Genomic DNA, 17,022 nt, shown 5'->3' on the forward strand with positions numbered 1-17,022 from the left:
CTAAAACCCTGGACAGCTGCTCCCAGTCAGTGTGGACAGTACTGGGATGGATTGGACTAGCGATCTGACTCAGTGGAGAGCAGCTTTCTATGTTCCTATGTACTTTGCCCTTTCCTTTCCACAGCAAGTGCTCAACAAATCACCTTCTTTAGTATTCAGCATCTTTTGGAATTAAAGTGTAAACACACTTATTTTAATGATCTGTAGTTCCCTGCAGCACACCAGTTCTGAACTTAACAGAATATTTATCGGAATGCATCACAAGGTTTGCACCCCACAGCTGAGGTCGCAGACTTGTCATATCAATATGATATACATAGTTCCCCTGTGTATGTTTCATTCCACAAATGCGATTACATTAATGCCACACTGCCAACAGGGTCTCGACCCACAGCCATTATTCCAGAGGAAGCAAAATTGGTTCAAAATGGTTCTCACAGATGGATTTGCAAAGGAAAGACAATTCCGAGAATCATCGGGCATGTGGTGACTAATATAATAGCAGCTGTGCGGTTTTTAGCTTATGTTTTATGTGCCATCTTCATTAGAAATCCTTCTTTTAGAGAGAGAGAGAGAGAGAGAGAGAGAGAGAGAGAGAGAGAGAGAGAGAGGTGTTTCGCTTTTGGTGGTACATAGACTATGGATTCTGGAGGGCTGCACCCACTAGACAACCTCAGAAAGTAAATCTTAAGAACACTTCATATATTACAAAGAAAGAGGAGCAGAACTGGCCCTGCCCTTGACGCTTATTCAGCATGTGCAAACTTCATGTGCAAAGTATATCCAGACTCTTTAGGAGCTAGGAGGGACCACTGGACTGGTGCATATGTAGGTTGCACATAGGAAAAGACTACAGACATGAATCCACTCTCCTTTCTCTGGCCATGGCCATTCTAACATGCAAAGCGGCGGTGTGAATGCCTTATTTAGCCAGAGGGACCTATTCATTTTGTTATGCAACCTTCCAAGGGCCACATGCCAGTGGCAGGCAGGGAAAGAAGCAAAACAGACCAGCAGAACAGCAAATGTGAATTTCATCTTCATACAGCAGGCTAGTTTCTATACAGACTCACACACCTCTCTCAGTTCCCCACCCACAAGAGCAGGAGGCATGATCAGAGCTCAAGGACCCATTCCAGCCAGTCAAAAACAAAGCAAGGAGGTGAAGGAGTGTGGGTTTGGAGGAGGTGTGGCCTAGGTGACCCTGGGGGTGAAACAGAGAATCCTAGGGAGCCACATGTGGCTTCTGGGCCTGAGGTTCCCTATTCCTGGTGTAGCATGTCCTAGGCTGCCCAGTGTTTATTCAGAAGTTAAGCCCCATTGAGTTGAGTAGGACTAAGGACACAAACACACCATACAATTAAATCTGTATTATACTACTTTAAACAAGTCATGGCTCCCCCTAGGGAATCTTATGAACTGTTAAGAGTGCTGAAAGTTGTCAGGAGACCCCTATTCCTCTCACATAACAATTCCCATGGTTCCCTGGGAACAGAGAATACTTGTTAAAACACTCCAGAACTGTAGCCCTGTGAATAGGGGTCTCCCAACAACTCTCAGTGCCCCTAGCAGATTATGGTCTACAGGATTATTTATAACAAAGGTTGGGTGACCACCTGTCATGGATGCCTTAGTTGACATTCCTTAGTTGACATTAGTTGACTAGGTTACCTTGGGGTCCCTTCCAACTTTACAATTCTATGTGATTCTAGATCCCAGGCGTTGCAAACTTTGTATGACAAATCGGGTTAGCAAAAGCAGAACTCCACAGCACCATCTGGTGTCATAGCGTTATAATGCATATACAAACACGTATAAAGCATTTTTTTTCTTTGCCAATGTAGCTGTGTCCTCAGACAATGTTGGGACCTTGCCATCTTCCTGAGGTCCCATAGTGAAAGACTTGAAGCTGATGGTCTGTGATGTTTTGTTAGGGAAGGGGTTGGGGGTTGGTTGCATTTACTTAAACTAGGGGTGAGGAACATTTCTGAGCCAAAGAACTTCTGGGGCAACCTTCTATGAGCCACAGACCTGGGCTGGGCAGAACCAGGGGCAAAAGTGAGCAGGTCAATGAATGGGAAAGCTAGCTTTGTACAGTAAGTTAGTTTCTATACACGCACATACGGACCTCTGCATCCTCCATCCAGGCAAGCAAGCAAGCAAGAGGCACTATCAGAGTTCAATGGGACATTTCAGCAAGGGAGATGTGATGTTATGCAATGCCAGTGAGCAGGGTCTCACTGGGTCTCTTTGGGCCTGAGGCTCCCCACCCCTTCTTTAAGCACTCTGATGCTTGCAAGACATGCAACACTTTGCAGGGGCCTAGGCTGATCTGTCACAGGTGGGAGAACTGTAGGGGTAGCATGGATGGCCCAACCAACAAGGTTTGCCACATTGCACCACCTTCTCCTGAGGACTTCTATTTGGTGCTAAGGCCTCTGCCCAACAAAGCAGAGAGATTCTGCGTGCATTTGCAATCATGCGTTTGCAATATACTGGTCCTCAACTGGAGAACTGGAAGCACATGACCTCATATGGGTGGAAGCAACACTGCAGTGACTTTTTTTTCTGTCAGGGGAGGAAGGAAGGAAAGCAAAGAAAAAAGGGCAGATCTACATGCAGCAAGGGTAAGCATATAATACATTTACAAAACAAAAACTGGGCCCATGCAAGCAGAGTCCTGTGTTCAGAAAGACTAAAGACCACTTTAATAATTACATCCTTTAATCATTTTTCCATTAGCAATTCCAGGAACATCAGTGTGACATTGTATTTGAGTGTTCTTATTATTATTATTGAGGGGAAATTCGTGGAACAGGTCTCGGTGTTTCGATTTCTGGGAATGGAATTGCGACATGACCTAACCTGGGGAGAAAACAGCAAAGGCCTAATGAAGAGAGTACAGCAGAGGTTATATTTTCTGAGAATCCTCCGGAAAAAACAACCTCTCAAAGGACATGTTGATGGCATTTTACCATTGTACTGTGGAGAGCGTATTAACTTATGGTCCGTGTGTGTGCTTTGGGAGCTGCACGGTTAGGGGAAAAACAATGCTGTCCAGCATTGTAAAGACTGCGGAGAGAATAATTGGGTGCACTCTTCCAACCTTGGAACTAATCTATGCTTCCTGGTGCCTTAAGAAAGCTGCAGAGATAGCACAGGATAGTGCGCACCCCGGAAATGATCTCTTTCAGCTTCTGCCTTCTGGAAGAAGGTACAGGGTTACAAAGACTAGGACTAGCCGCCTGAGAAACAGTTTCTACCCAAATGCGATTTTGGTTTTAAACACAGTGTAAGGAGTCTCTATGGGAGTATTTAAAAATAGGGTATCAGAGTTTTTAGTGGGCTAACTAGGTTGGGATCGCTGGGATAGCAGGCTTGTTAGGTTTTGAATGTTTCATGTAGATTTTTCAATTTCGTTGTTCTGTATGGGACAATGACAATAAAGATTATCATATTGTATTGAGTTGCTGCTTATAACCTATCAAGTATTTTATTTCTGCAATCACAATCTGCTCCCCCCCCCCCCCCTTTAACTCAGCACATGCTTCAGGAAGGGTAGAGATGGGAGCCACCTTGTTTCTAGACATTGGGTGATACGTAAGCAATGCCTATATTAGGAGCCACTGACCTCTTTTTTATGACCATTGGCCACATTTTGAGCAAGGGCTGCATTCCCACCCTCTCCCAGATCAGCACCTCCCCACCCAAAGACAAAAAAGATGAAATACATGTGTGTGTGCGCGCACACACAGAGAGAGAGAGAGAGAGAGATTCTACATGGATTCTGGGTCAAAGTTAAAACCAATATAATTAATCTGAATCACACACACACACACAAATCTTAGAGTTGAAAGAGGATGTGAGAAAGAGTGGCACTTTTCCAACTTCCTCCTTCAACTGTATGTACTTTTGGAAGAAGAAAGTAACCCCCCTTGCTACCTTATGACCATGGGGACAGTGACAGGGGATGCTCAGAGATTCCATAGCTGCATAGCCACCACAGTGCCAACATGTGCTAAGTTGCCAACTCCTGGTCTATATTTATCACAGAATCCAAAGAATCAGGGTCAGCTCAAGCATTAAGTGGCCCTGAACAATGCGTCCTCTCGGCACTGCCTTCCATCAATGGACATCTTGCTGCAGTAGCAGTGCTCCGCACAACACTGGCCAGCTGTGCCTAGCTACCCTTGCATTTTCCCACATGAAATGTGACCCCAGGTCAAGAGCGCTGTGAGAAACTTTAAGGGCAACTAGATCCAGCTAACCAATGGTGATCAAAACCAGGGGCAAGGCCTGAAAAAGCACAAAAGAGGCAAGCATTAGCAATGAGCCCTGCCAAAGTCCTGGGGTCCTGGCAACTGTTTATGGGCGCTAAGTGGTGCAGAAAAGACCCTGCAGAGGTATCTTTGTGCATGAGGAGGAGACTACACAAGGCGTCTTTCTGGTGAGGGAATAGGGATTCAAGGCTCCACATGGCTCCCTGCCCTCCTTCTCCATATCAAGCTGTCCAGGGGTTCTTATAATGCAAGTGTAAGCAATTATAAGGGGGGGGGGAGAGATACAGGTTTCATTTTCAGCTGCACACTCAGCTGTTCTTGACACAGAATTGCTTTAGAATGAGGCTCTCTCTATTGATGCACAGTGTGTACCCAGATCCTCCCTACAGATAGAGATTAACATCACCCATGATGATCAAACACCTGCCAAGTGTGTCTTTGGAATGCAGAAAATGTGATTTTCGTGCTCAGGCTCCACACGGGCTCATCCTTGTCTTTCCTCCTCCTGTAGTGGAAGCGCTTTGTGTTGTTTTCAAGGCTGCATCTCCTCTTCTGCCATGCTTCTTATGAATATTTCACACCTGGAAATGGTCTGTTATGGCAGCTTCACGACTACAACACAGGCGCCGGCTCTTCCTATATTGACTGGAACTTCCTAAAAAAAACAAGAACCAGAATGTGCTCTGTTAACTCCACCTAACATGCCATCCTGAATCGGTGGGAGGGGGACTGCTGCCCTTTGGATGTCAAACCCGAACTCCATCTGGGTTCCAGGCCAAGGATGGTGGGAGCCCAGCATCACCTCGAGAGTGAAAGTTTCCCCAGCCATGATCTAAGTTAATTAAGAACAGCATATAATTTCCCTCTAAATACTACAGTCATACCTCGTGTTGCGTTAGGTTCATGTTGGGTCTTTTTGGCTTGCGAACACAGCAAACCCTGTGTGCATACGCAGAAGCGTTCTGCATGCTTCGCACATGCGCAGAACTGCTCTATCGTGCTCCGTGTTTGCACAGAAGCGCCACTCTAGTTGCAGACTTTTTGGGGTGCAAAAGGCACCCCGGAACAGATTTGTCCACAACTAGTGGTACCACTGTATATTGCTATTGCTAGGGCTATTGTTGGGGTGTATGGGGTGTTAAGGGACGCGGGTGGCGCTGTGGGTAAAAGCCTCAGCGCCTAGCGCTTGCCGGTCGAAAGGTCGGTGGTTCGAATCCCCGCGGCGGGGTGCACTCCCGTTGTTCGGTCCCAGCGCCTGCCAACCTAGCAGTTGGAAAGCACTCCCGGGTGCAAGTAGATAAATAGGGACCGCTTACTGGCGGGAAGGTAAACGGCGTTTCTGTGTGTGGCTCTGGCTCACCAGAGCAGCGATGTCACGCTGGCCATGTGACCCGGAAGTGTCTCCGGACAACGCTGGCCCCGGCCTCTTGAGTGAGATGGGCGCACAACCCTAGAGTCTGTCAAGACTGGCCCGTAAGGGCAGGGGTACCTTTACCTTTTATGGGGTGTTAAAGGAGTGGTACTTTTTGGGGAATCCCTGAAAGATGGCCATCCAACCTCTGCTTAAAAACTGCTGCTTATCTATTAATTGCCTTACAGAGTAACATAGACAAAAAGGTAGATCCCTGCCCCAAGACCCTTACAATGTAAACTTTGACAGGGGGGGGAGGAAGACTTGGGCAAAGTAACTAATATGGGAGAAATACGGTTACACGCACTAAAGTTCTGTTTCTGCGCTGTGTAAGGACTTAAAGGCTTGTACCAAAGGCTTTACAGGATAATTACGCTTGAGGTGTCTTGGGAGTCAGACTCAAGCAGAAGGGGCAGCCAGGGATAATGGGTGGAAACATTTGAGGGAAAGAGAGACCCTGGAGCAGCTGGGGTTGGTACATCTGGAAGAGCAATGAGACAGGTGGGCATTTCTTGGTTAGTGGCAATAGGCAAGATGGTGTTGTGTAGTGTAGCTGTTAGCAGGCTAGACTCACTCAGCCATGAAGCTCCTTGGGTGACCTTGGGCCAGCCACCATCTTCTCAGCATAATTTATCCCATAGGGTTGTTGTGAGGACAAAAAGGGGAAGTTAGGAGAACCATGTAAAGAAGCTTGAGCTACTTGGAGGGAAAGCGGGATATAAATGCAATAACAAGCAAATTACCTCTATCCATTCATTGTTTTGTGCATCATAAGATTCCACCGTATCCAGGTAGGTTTGTCCATCATAACCACCCACTGCGTACAACCTGTCTCCAAGAGGACAGATCCCAACAGCATCACGGGGTACGCTCAAAGGTGCTACAGTGGTCCAAGTGTCTGTTTTCGGATCATACCTAGAGTATTTATGTAGATCTTTGCAGTTATTAGTAGAATAGAAAATAAAATAAAATAACTAAGCTTAAATGCCTCCTTCAGCTGCAGCAGCCCATTGGAAGGGGCCATTTTGGTGATTTGGGCGTGGGAAATTGAAGAGGGTGAATTATATACCCAGTAACATTCATCCTCATCTCTTATACTACATGCTACTTTCTCTTCCCCCTCCCCACCCCTGCAAAGTTCCTTCTGTTTCTTCCTCTCTAGACAGGACATGTCACTTCCCACTTGCGCCCTCACTTTGATTTGGCTTCAGGGTAGAATAATCAGAGTGAGGGCAGGAAAAGGAAGCAACATTTGCCATCTGGGGAGGAAGGAATCGATGGCATTGGGGCAGTAGGTATACCTAGCAGCAGCAAAGAGTAATCAAAGAGAAAACAAAGGCATCCAGATTAACAGGCAGGAGTGACACTCCTTTCGGAAAACTTCCCCCACACCCGGTCCCCCAAATCTGAGCTGGTAAAGGTTCTCAAGACTCCATATTGAGCCATGAGGAAGTAAGAAATATAATCATGCTTCCTGCAGCCACGAGATGGCACTCTTGACTTATGATCTAGTCCTTTCTTCTTAGTCACAATATAAAATGACTGAGTTGAAGCATGCAGCAGCAACAGTGACAGCCAATCACCCATTCTTTATTCCCTTTCCATTTAGAGGACATCAAGCAAATGTCTCCAGAAAAAGCCAAGCATTTATTGTTGTTATTATTATTATTATTACTATTTGCTGGATGGCTATAATAATTCATAGAAATGTTTTAGTCTGTGCACGCTTTAAGGAATTTTAGATATCAGCAAGCTGACTTTTGAAGAAATTGATGGATTCTTAGTATAGAAGCCTTTTGCAGTTTAATAAATCAAAGCTACCATTCATTGTTAGATGGAAAGTGTGCATACAGCATACATTTGGAATTAAGAGAAGCAGCATTTGCTTCAGATAAATCAGGGGTGGGAAACCTGAGGCCCAAATTCAGACCTCCAAGCCTCTCTGCCTGGGCCTCAGGACTTCTCCCCTATCTGCCACTGACTCTGCTTTGCATCCTCCTTGAGTGTTTTTGCCTGCCTTGAATATGTCCTCAAATACGGATCATGCTTCTCGCTTCCTTGGAAGGAAAATAAAGAAGAGTGTGTGCATGTGTGTAGGACCTAGCCTACTGTATAAATGTCAATTTTATATGCATTGTTGCTTATGGTCCTCAGAGCTGTCTTTCCTATTGGGTTTACTGGCGCATTGCACCAGGGCGCCAGCCTCTCAGGGGCGCCCCAGCGAGTGGGGGAGCTGCACGGCTTTGCTGGCAGCCTCCTCTTTCCCTGCACGGCTGCCAACTGTGCCCTGTCAACCATATGGCTGGCGGGCGTGCAGCTTACCTCCCAAGCCTCCGCAGGAGGAGTGCGATCCCCGCAGAGGCTTGGGAAAAGGTTGGCAACTCTAGGAAAGGGGGGTGCCGGAGGGATCTTTGCACCACGGCGCCAGATATGCTTAAGACGGCCCTGATCGTCCTGCCCACATATGTGGCTTCCAGAAAGTTCCGCACCTTCAATAAGAATCTATCAATTTACGAAGCGGCACACAGGTACAGTATGATCACTTGCCTAATTTTAACTTTCATTCTTTGGGAGGCCCTCCAACTGCATCCCTAATTTTGTTAATTTACTAAATTTCTTTCTCTGGCGAATACCTGTTACCGTATTTTTTGCTCTATAAGACGCACCAGACCATAAGACGCACATAGTTTTTGGAGGAGGAAAACAAGAAAAAAAATATTCTGAATCCCAGAAGCCAGAACAGCAAGAGGGATCAAACAGCCACGCAAAGCCTCTTCAGGGCAGGGGGAGCGTTCTTCCCGCTGTCCTGAAGAAGCCTTGCGTTGCTATCCCATAAGCCAGAACAGCCAAAAGGATCGCTGCACAACGAAAGCAGTGATCCCTCTTGGTGTTCTGGCTTATGGGATAGCTGCACAGCCTGCATTCGCTCCATAAGATGCACACACATTTCCCCTTACTTTTTAGGAGGGAAAAAGTGCGTCTTATAGAGCAAAAAATATGGTAAATCCAGCATGTTGTTTAAACCTAAAACATCTGTTTGGACACACAAAGGAAGATGTCAATCATTTAATTCCTTTATGTGGTGCGGCATAATGGTTACAACCTGAGATGGTGACCAGACCCCCACCTGGGCATGAACCTCACTGGGGTGACATTGGGTCAGTCACCTTCTCTCATCCTGAACTACCTCATAGGGTTGTTGTGGGGATAACATTGGAGTTGGGGAATATTGTATGCCACCTTGACCTCCTTGAAGAAAATGAGGTTTATATACATGCAGTAAAAAAAATTTAAAACGCCCCTACCTTTCTACGCAGTCCGAAAGCCGAGAACAGTGATTCGAAGCAGGAGCATCGTGGCCACCCACGGCATAGAGAAACCCGTTGTAGGTTGCAACACCAACCCCTCCACGCCGCTTTGACATGGATGCGCACATGCTCCACTTGTTTGTGTGGGGGTCAAAGCACTCCATGGACTTCAGGCAGGAGCTGCCGTCTCGCCCGCCAACAGCATACAACCTATAACAGCAGGACAAGCAAGACATGAAGGCATCTTGTCTAATTGCCCACATTTTGAAGGAAGGACGCAGGAAGCATGCCATCGGTTCATCTTGCTCTACAACAAGGATGTAGAATATGTGGCCCTCCAGATGTTGTTGAACTCCCATCAGGTGTTGCTAGCAAGTCCAATGCTTAAGGGTGATGCAGTACAACAACATCCAAAAGGCCAAAGGTTCTCCATCTCTGGTCTACACTGACTGGCAGTTTCTCTTCAGCGTTAATAATAAAATCATAGTAGAGTTGGAAGCATAGCTGTCAACTTTCAGATTTGAAAATAAGGGATCAGCAGCCTCAAAAATAAGGGATCAGCAGGCTCACCTGACCCGGGGAGCCTCAAAAATAAGGGACCAGCAGCCTTAACCTGCCCCAAGGATAGTCTACAGAATATCTAACAATCCAAGATTGCAGCGGGAAGCAGCGGGAAATGGTGCTGGAATAAGGGAATTTCCAGCAAAAAAAGGGAAGGTTGACAGCTATGGTTGGAAGAGACACTGAGGGTCATCTTGTTCGACCCCCTACAATGCAGCTGTCCCATACAGGGATCAAATCTGAAACCTTGGCATTATCAGCCCAACGGTCTAATCAACTGAGCTTATCTGTGAGTGTTGTGCATACTTGCTGTTCAGTGCTGCAACCCCCACAGTGCTCCTTGGTGTTGCCATGCTTGCGACGTAATTCCACTGCCGGGCCTGAGGATCCCATCTTTCCACTGTGTTGAGGTAACTCCATCCATCGTGGCCTCCCACCGCATACATTGGCCCTTCAAGCATTGCTACACCTTTGGATGAAAATCAGAGTTGAGAGGAAAGTAGTAGATATTAATGTAGAGGCACATCTGTTTAATTACGTATTCATGTTCCTCACCTACACCCCGCCATCCACCCAGTAGAGCCATATGGTGGATAACTGGCATACCAGTCACACAACAAAACACAACACTGAAATTCATGCAACAATACAGGACAAGGAATCTCTGGGGCTGCGAACAGCCTGTGAAGCTTCATGGCTACGGAGTAGGGATGGGTGGAATGGTCTTCAATTGACCCATGTCTGTTTCAAAAAGTGCATTCCATCCCATTTTTAACTCTGTGTGTGTACTCAAAACATTCTCTTTGTAATAATTGCAGTGAAGAGGAGGGCTGGGAAAGCCCAGTAACACACGTAGTTCTGTCTTCCACCAATGCTGGATCCAAGTTGTTGTGTTTGAGCTATGATAGGAAAGCTCTTACTGTGATCATTGAATCACAGTGGTCCATTCACACATGCATCTAATGTCAAGGGAAGGCTAGGAATATGTAGACCTGTTCTCAAGGTATGTGTAGACCTGTTCTCAGTTAGAGGTCTCTGGAGAATCATTGCACGGCAAGTGCATGTTTAATGTGTGACAAACAGTCATTGCCAGTTTAAGTAGAAGATAATTTTGCAAATGTTCTTACCTAAACCATGTCTGTGGGTTGACATTGGGGGCATCACTGTCCAGGCTTTGGTTACTGGATTGAAACATTCGACTGTATTGGATGTTTTCAGGCCATCTCTTCCTCCTACAATGTACAGCTTGTTGTCAATCACAGCAACCCCAAACTGTAGCCGCCTTCCATTCATGGTTCCAATTTGGATCCAGCTGTTTGTCCTCAAGTCGTATTTCTCAATGGTGGTAGTGCCTGTTGAAAATATATGAATAGTGAATTTGAAGGAGAATCTTACAGAATAGTGGTGGCAACGGAATATTCATGAACATTCAGTGATATCGCTGACACTGTTTGGAGGTAATGAGCAGCCAATTTTAACCACTTATATAACTGATATATCTTGAGAATTTGTACATAAAATACATGGAAAGTATTTGTGCCTGAAATACATGGAAGTGCAAGGCACCATTAAATATTTGGTGGTTAAGAAGTTTTTTTAGAGTTCGCTTCAAGGATAGGAACTGGTCAAAATTCTAAAATGATGGTGTGGTCATGTGTACCAGTGGCAAGTTATAGAGTGTGGAAAATGAACTACATGCATGCAGAAATAGGCTGGAAAAGTAGAACGGTAAACACCCAAGACTTGTACCTTGTAGCTAGGGATATATTCACCGACTGAGTGGTGCATGGTGTTTTTTAATCTTTTTGTAAAGGGATAAAAGAGAGAGAGAGAGCAGGATCAGACCAACCAGATGTCTATGTGAAGCCCACAAGCAGGGCCTGAGAACAGCAGCCATCACAACAAGTAGGCACTGATAGTCTTATCCTCCTGAATTTCTCTTTTAAATCAACCCTCGTTGGTGGCAATTCCATTGTTTAACAGTGTAAAGAAGTATTTTCTTTTGTCTTCCAACATTCAGCTTGAGTGTCCCTGAATTCTGGGGTCATGAGAAAGGGACAAAAAACTTTACTCTGTCCACTTTCCCCGACATCCATAATTTTACCGACTTCTATAATTTCACCTCTTACCTGCCTTTTCTCTCAACTAAAATGCCCCAGAAGTTGTAACCTTTCCTCAGAGGGAAGTTGCACCAATCCCTTGATGGTTTCGGTTGCCCTTTTCTGAACCTTTTCCAGCTCTACAATATCCTTTCTGAAGCGAGGCAACCAGTGTTGCTATTTTCAACTGTGAAATTCCAATTAATTCTAATTCATTCCACTCCTGTCCATTCAATTCTAAAGGTCAGCCACTAAAGCAAAGATCTTAAGGCTCGGACTTCAGCTTCAATCTCCTATGTGTCCATTATGATTGCACAAGAAACACAATGCAATCCAAACCATTTTCTCCCCTTCATCCTGAGGATCTAAAGTGCTGTGCTTTTTTCCTCTCTTTTTTTTTACCTTGGGAGCAGTGTGAGCAACTGTATCTGAATAATGTTAATATTCATTCCATATAACGAAATGTAATATGGTGGCAAGACGGCGTGTTTGAAATTAGTTCAAACATCCAATCTTGCTAGCAATTTCTGCAGTAGCAAGTAACACTACAATCTCTTTGAATAATTGCTTTTCTGTGGGTTGTATGCTGTGGGGGTAAGGTTAAAGTTTCTGCAGGTAGCAGCGGAATATAAACCTATTCGTTCCCCTTTTTTAAAAAAAAAGGGGGGGCACTTTAAAAGTGGCAGATGGAATCGGATAGGCTTTGGTTTATAGGTGAATTGCCTTATCTTCCAGAGCTTACACCTGCATTCCCTGTTGAGGATTCAAAATACTGTATGCAGAATTAGCAAGACCTGCTGGAGGAGGCTCAGGGTCATAGCTTGGCAATGCCAACAGGTGCAAGGTGTAATTTGGGGCAGGGCTTTATTGTGGCTCCCCAGTTCTGTGGAGCATCATTCTTGTCAAGATCCAACAGGTACCCGCTATCTGCACTTTCCAGAAACAATTTAAGACCATCTTGCTCTGATGGGCTTTCCCATCTGGATGAATGGGTCTTTACCATGAGTGTCCACTTTGTATGCTTTTGTATTTTTATCTGTTTTAAAATATATTTGGTGTAAATTGCTTTGAGACAGTTGTTTATAAGGATATTAATAAATCAATAGTAATAATAATGTGAAGGTAGATTAGTAAACACAGGAAGTTGCCTTCTAATTAAGGTGGGGTGGTTGGTGGTGATGGCGATTATATTAAATTATGGGCGTTCCACACACATTATGTCTCAAGGCAGTGTACAAAATGCAATAAAATACAAAATAAGCATACTTCCAGCTGGGAAACAAAAATGTCTTCAGCTGTTTCCCAAAGTGCAGATAGTGGTCAACTGTTATATCTCGACAGGAGTGATGTTCTACAGAGTATCTTTGAAACCTGAAGGAGAAGCTCCCCCACAGACCACAGTCTGCTGAGTATATAATGGATAAGCTGGTCTCTCAAGTCACCTGGTCCTGAGTTGTAGAGGGTCTTTTATGATAGTAACAACACCTTGAACCTGACCCAGTAGCAGATTGCCAGCGGTAGTTTGCCCTCACAAGCAACCTAGTCACCAGGTTTTGCACCAGCTATAGCCTGCGGAGCCACTTCAAGGGTAGTCCCGCATAGAGCACATTGCAGTAATCCAACTTTGCGTGGACAACTGTGGTCAGGCTATCCCGATCCAGGAATGGCCATAGCTGTCTTCCTAGCTGAAGCTGGTGAAAGAAGATGCAAGAGGGCAGAGCTCCTCTCGTAGTTGTGTAGAAGAGGTCACCGCACTTGCTAAAATTCCCTTTCCTACACAACTATTTAAATACAGGAGCCCTGACCTCTTTTGCATCTGCCCATCCTAGTCTGAATTGAGCTCCCTATTCCAAGACCAGTACTCTTTTCACCGTTCCATGTTGCCTGTGATGTGAAAATGTACTTGGAATTGTATAGGCAGTGCCTGGTAGCCTCTCAAAAGGCAAAGGAATTGTGGACTGAGCGATCTAGTAGTCAGAGCACAGCTTGCTAATATCGATCTTCTGTAGTTCATCTAAACTGTTGCCACAGTTGTGCTCATCCTCATCAATAATCTCCAATGGCCAAATGATGGTTGGAGAGACCAGATTCCCTATCCTGGCTTTGTATCAGGAGTAACCAGTGGGTACCTGCCAGATGTTTTGGGCTATAACTGTCATCATCTCCAGTCAGCATAATAAATTATTAGGGATAGTGGGAGTTGTAGTCCAAAACATCAGGAGAATAGCATGTTGGCTACCCCATCCTTACATCCTTACATGCTAACTACATTTATTGTGAACTAAGTTTTCATAGGCCAGAGGTCACTTTGTCAGTTTACCTTTGGTGGCATCCATACCCCCCACAGCATAGAGAGAGCCCACGGTGGACTTCCTAGGCTTAGTACGAGGACTCTGCATCATAGACCTCCTTTCTGGTAGCAGGTGATACTTCATTGCTTCCATGAGAAGTTTCTGGCACTCAAGGTCATCAGTGAACATGGGGCTGTTTTCCAGATCTGCTAATAGCTGAGACATACAAAGTCTTGGTGTTCATATTGATGTAATCAAAAGGTCATTTCTATATAGAATAGAATAGAATCATAGAGTTGGAATAGACCACAAGGGCCATCGAGTCCAACCCCCTGCCAAGCAGGAAACACCATCAGAGCACTCCTGACATATGGTTGTCAAGCCTCTGCTTAAAGACCTCCAAAGAAGGAGACTCCACCACACTCCTTGGCAGCAAATTCCACTGTCGAACAGCTCTTACTGTCAGGATAGAATCATATATATCAGCCAAGTCTTTCTCCAGATGATATGGGCCACAGGGCATCATAATAATTAGTGGGGACCCTGAGACAGCCATTGGAAATCCTCCTCGTGGCTGTTGTTGCTGCTACTGATCCTTCTCCTCTTCCATACCTGGAGCTGGCTATGGGAGGAGAGAGTTGGCAAGTGGGCCAACAGGACCCAGGATTCAGGTTGCATGGGCTTCTGTGCATATTAGTTTGCACACACAAGACTAAACAAAATGTTGGAATTCAACTGCAATTTTGGGGAATGAAGTTGGCAGGTCAGCAGTGAACTTACCTACTGGTGCATGAACTTCAGTAGATGCCTAACCATGCTGACTCCTGGCTTGGGGAACTGCTGTCAAGCTTCCTACAATCAAATCCCACTCACTATCATCCTCAACCTTCTTGTCATAGCTTGGAAGATTGTCTCCCATCTCTTACCCCCAGAATTTGACCTCCTCAGTGCATTACCAAAGCACTTCTCCATGGTCTGATGATCCTATGATACTATTGGGATGTCTGGATGGGGGAATTATAGGAAACAATTCCACTCACAGTTTCTCACACAAGCACAGCCTGGTCTCCAATGGGAGGTGCCATGTGATTTACCACCAGACCTGGCCAGCTTCTGCTCTCTGATGCCTCCAGCTTTGGCTCCAACCTAAGTGCCAAGATTGCTGACATATCCCTATTGTCTTCTAATGAAAGGAGTACAGTCCCATAGTCATCCTTCCAACATTAAATTAAACTAATTGCCAGCAGAAGGTTTTTACTAGGTGGAAGCAATACCAAAGGTAAAAACATGGCTATTCACCCAACTCTTTTGATAGAATGGTGCCCTTACTTGGCTGATATAACAAATAGGTCAGCTTCAGTTATTATCCACATTTCCACATCAGATTGTGAGGGGCTCATCAACATTTTATTGAAAATGTATTCCAATATACACATTTTTATACTTTTCTACATCCCCCCAATCTTTACATTTTGCAAAGCAATTTCCCCTAATAGAGTGCATTTTTTAATAAAAATCTATATATGCATTTGAAATATACGTGAGTATATGAATTTTTGCACATTACTTGGCTGGAGACCTTCATTGCAAAATTCATGCAAGTCTGAATTTCAAATATGGTTGTGTTTCAGTTCACATGCTGTTTCAGAAAATGCAGATTAGGTAGGCTTCACATTCCTGAATGTCATCTGAATCAAATTTCTCACTCAGTCCTAGTTGCTAGTGTAGGGTTTGATTTTCACATTAGGTGCATTTCAATGAAATATTATTTGAAATGTGATTGCTCGTTCCAGGATTCTGTGACCAATAAAGAGTAGGTTCAAAATGGTTTAAACAAAATAAAAATTAATAACAGTCATAACAACAGGAGGTTTGGAGCTGAAAACAGTATCACAAAATCTAGGGAAGCACAAAATCAGCAGGATAATGATGTTTCAAGCCGCACATTTACCCTGGAGGTGTGGATCAGGTCAGTGTGCATAAGGATTCATAGAAATCAAATCTCTCAGGCATTCTATCCAGAGGCCTACCTGAGGGGACAGCAAAGGCAATCGGATATAGGAGAGAAGCATTCCGAGCTCCCGCTGCCTGGGTTGCAAGTCGTGCCGAACCCACAACATCAATGCCTTGAATATGGATTCTTCATCTGGGACATTGATGTCATCGCTTGACAGGAGCTTAGCAATTTCACCAGCCGGCAGCAAGAGAAATTCCTGGTTCTTTATTACCTCAGTGAAGTGTTCCTAATGAAAGGAGTAAAACATAACTTAGCATGGCATCTGCATTTTACATATTTGTTCATTCATAGAATCATAGAATTGTAGAGCTGGAAGGGGACACTGAACACCATCTAGCCCAACGCCCAAGAATTTCATTCATACTGCCTTTTATCCCGTATGAGCCTAGAGGCTCAGAGAGGATAGTATTGCAATTACAAGTAGCCTACTTTTCTTTCTTCTAACTCTAGTGTCAGGGCCTGGTTGGACGCTGGGGAGTGGTGGCTGGATACTGAAGAGTGGGCGTTGGGAGAAGGAGGGTTGGAGACTGACTTGGAAGAAGGGGTCAGTGATCTGAGGGAGTCTGTAACAGCCAAGAGATTGAGAGTCAGAGGCAGGAGAAGATGCAGGATTGGAGGGTGAAGAACAGGTGCAGATGCAGGAGGAGGGAGAGAGAGGTCCAGCTGGCATAGAGTCAAGGGCTTCCTCACCTCCTCCTCCTGCCCTCCCCTCTCCTACTTCACTCTCTCCCAAGACCAGAAGAGGACTGAAGTGGGAGGAGCAGAAGCAGATTATATGCAGGTGGAGTCTTCGCCTGCTTGCCTGCAGCTCAAGTGGGGAAGATACTTAAGCTGAGATTGGGACAAGGCCTCTCTCTTGTGGCAAATGCCTCATTGGGTGCACACCTAGGAGGAGCTGAGAGACACAGAGCTGTCTTCGCCTAACATATAAGGGTACTTTTGACAATAAAGAGATAACTCCTCACTCCATAACTTCCTTGCCTAATCCCAACCAAGTCTCTAGAGAAATATGCTTCAGCTGGAGTTCTGAGCTCTGGATGCAATATTTTTGCTAA

The 17,022-nt window shown here is 45.1% G+C and overlaps 1 protein-coding gene across 4 annotated transcripts in view; it reads right to left on the minus strand.

The window, feature by feature from the left end:
- Positions 1–565: 565 nt before the first annotated feature.
- Positions 566–17,022, minus strand: part of KLHL4 (kelch like family member 4) — a 44,605-nt gene continuing 28,148 nt past the window's right edge. The window contains exons 5-12 of one of the 4 annotated variants that reach the window (XR_013391267.1): positions 15,981–16,193; positions 13,980–14,166; positions 10,688–10,912; positions 9,867–10,029; positions 8,997–9,209; positions 6,435–6,606; positions 4,269–4,935; positions 566–4,189 (exon numbers count right to left, since the gene is read on the minus strand). Coding sequence is in view for 3 of the 4 variants with exons in the window: in XM_077922156.1 (XP_077778282.1) it covers positions 6,360–6,606; positions 8,997–9,209; positions 9,867–10,029; positions 10,688–10,912; positions 13,980–14,166; positions 15,981–16,193 (1,248 nt within the window). In the remaining variant the exon portion in view is untranslated. Of the gene's footprint in view, positions 4,936–5,650; positions 6,607–8,996; positions 9,210–9,866; positions 10,030–10,687; positions 10,913–13,979; positions 14,167–15,980; positions 16,194–17,022 lie in introns of those variants that run through there. The other 3 variants (XM_028715441.2, XM_028715442.2, XM_077922156.1) reach the window with 3 other exon arrangements.

This window comes from Podarcis muralis, chromosome Z (genome assembly GCF_964188315.1).
Source record: "Podarcis muralis chromosome Z, rPodMur119.hap1.1, whole genome shotgun sequence".
In the NCBI taxonomy this organism is placed as follows: domain Eukaryota; kingdom Metazoa; phylum Chordata; class Lepidosauria; order Squamata; family Lacertidae; genus Podarcis; species Podarcis muralis.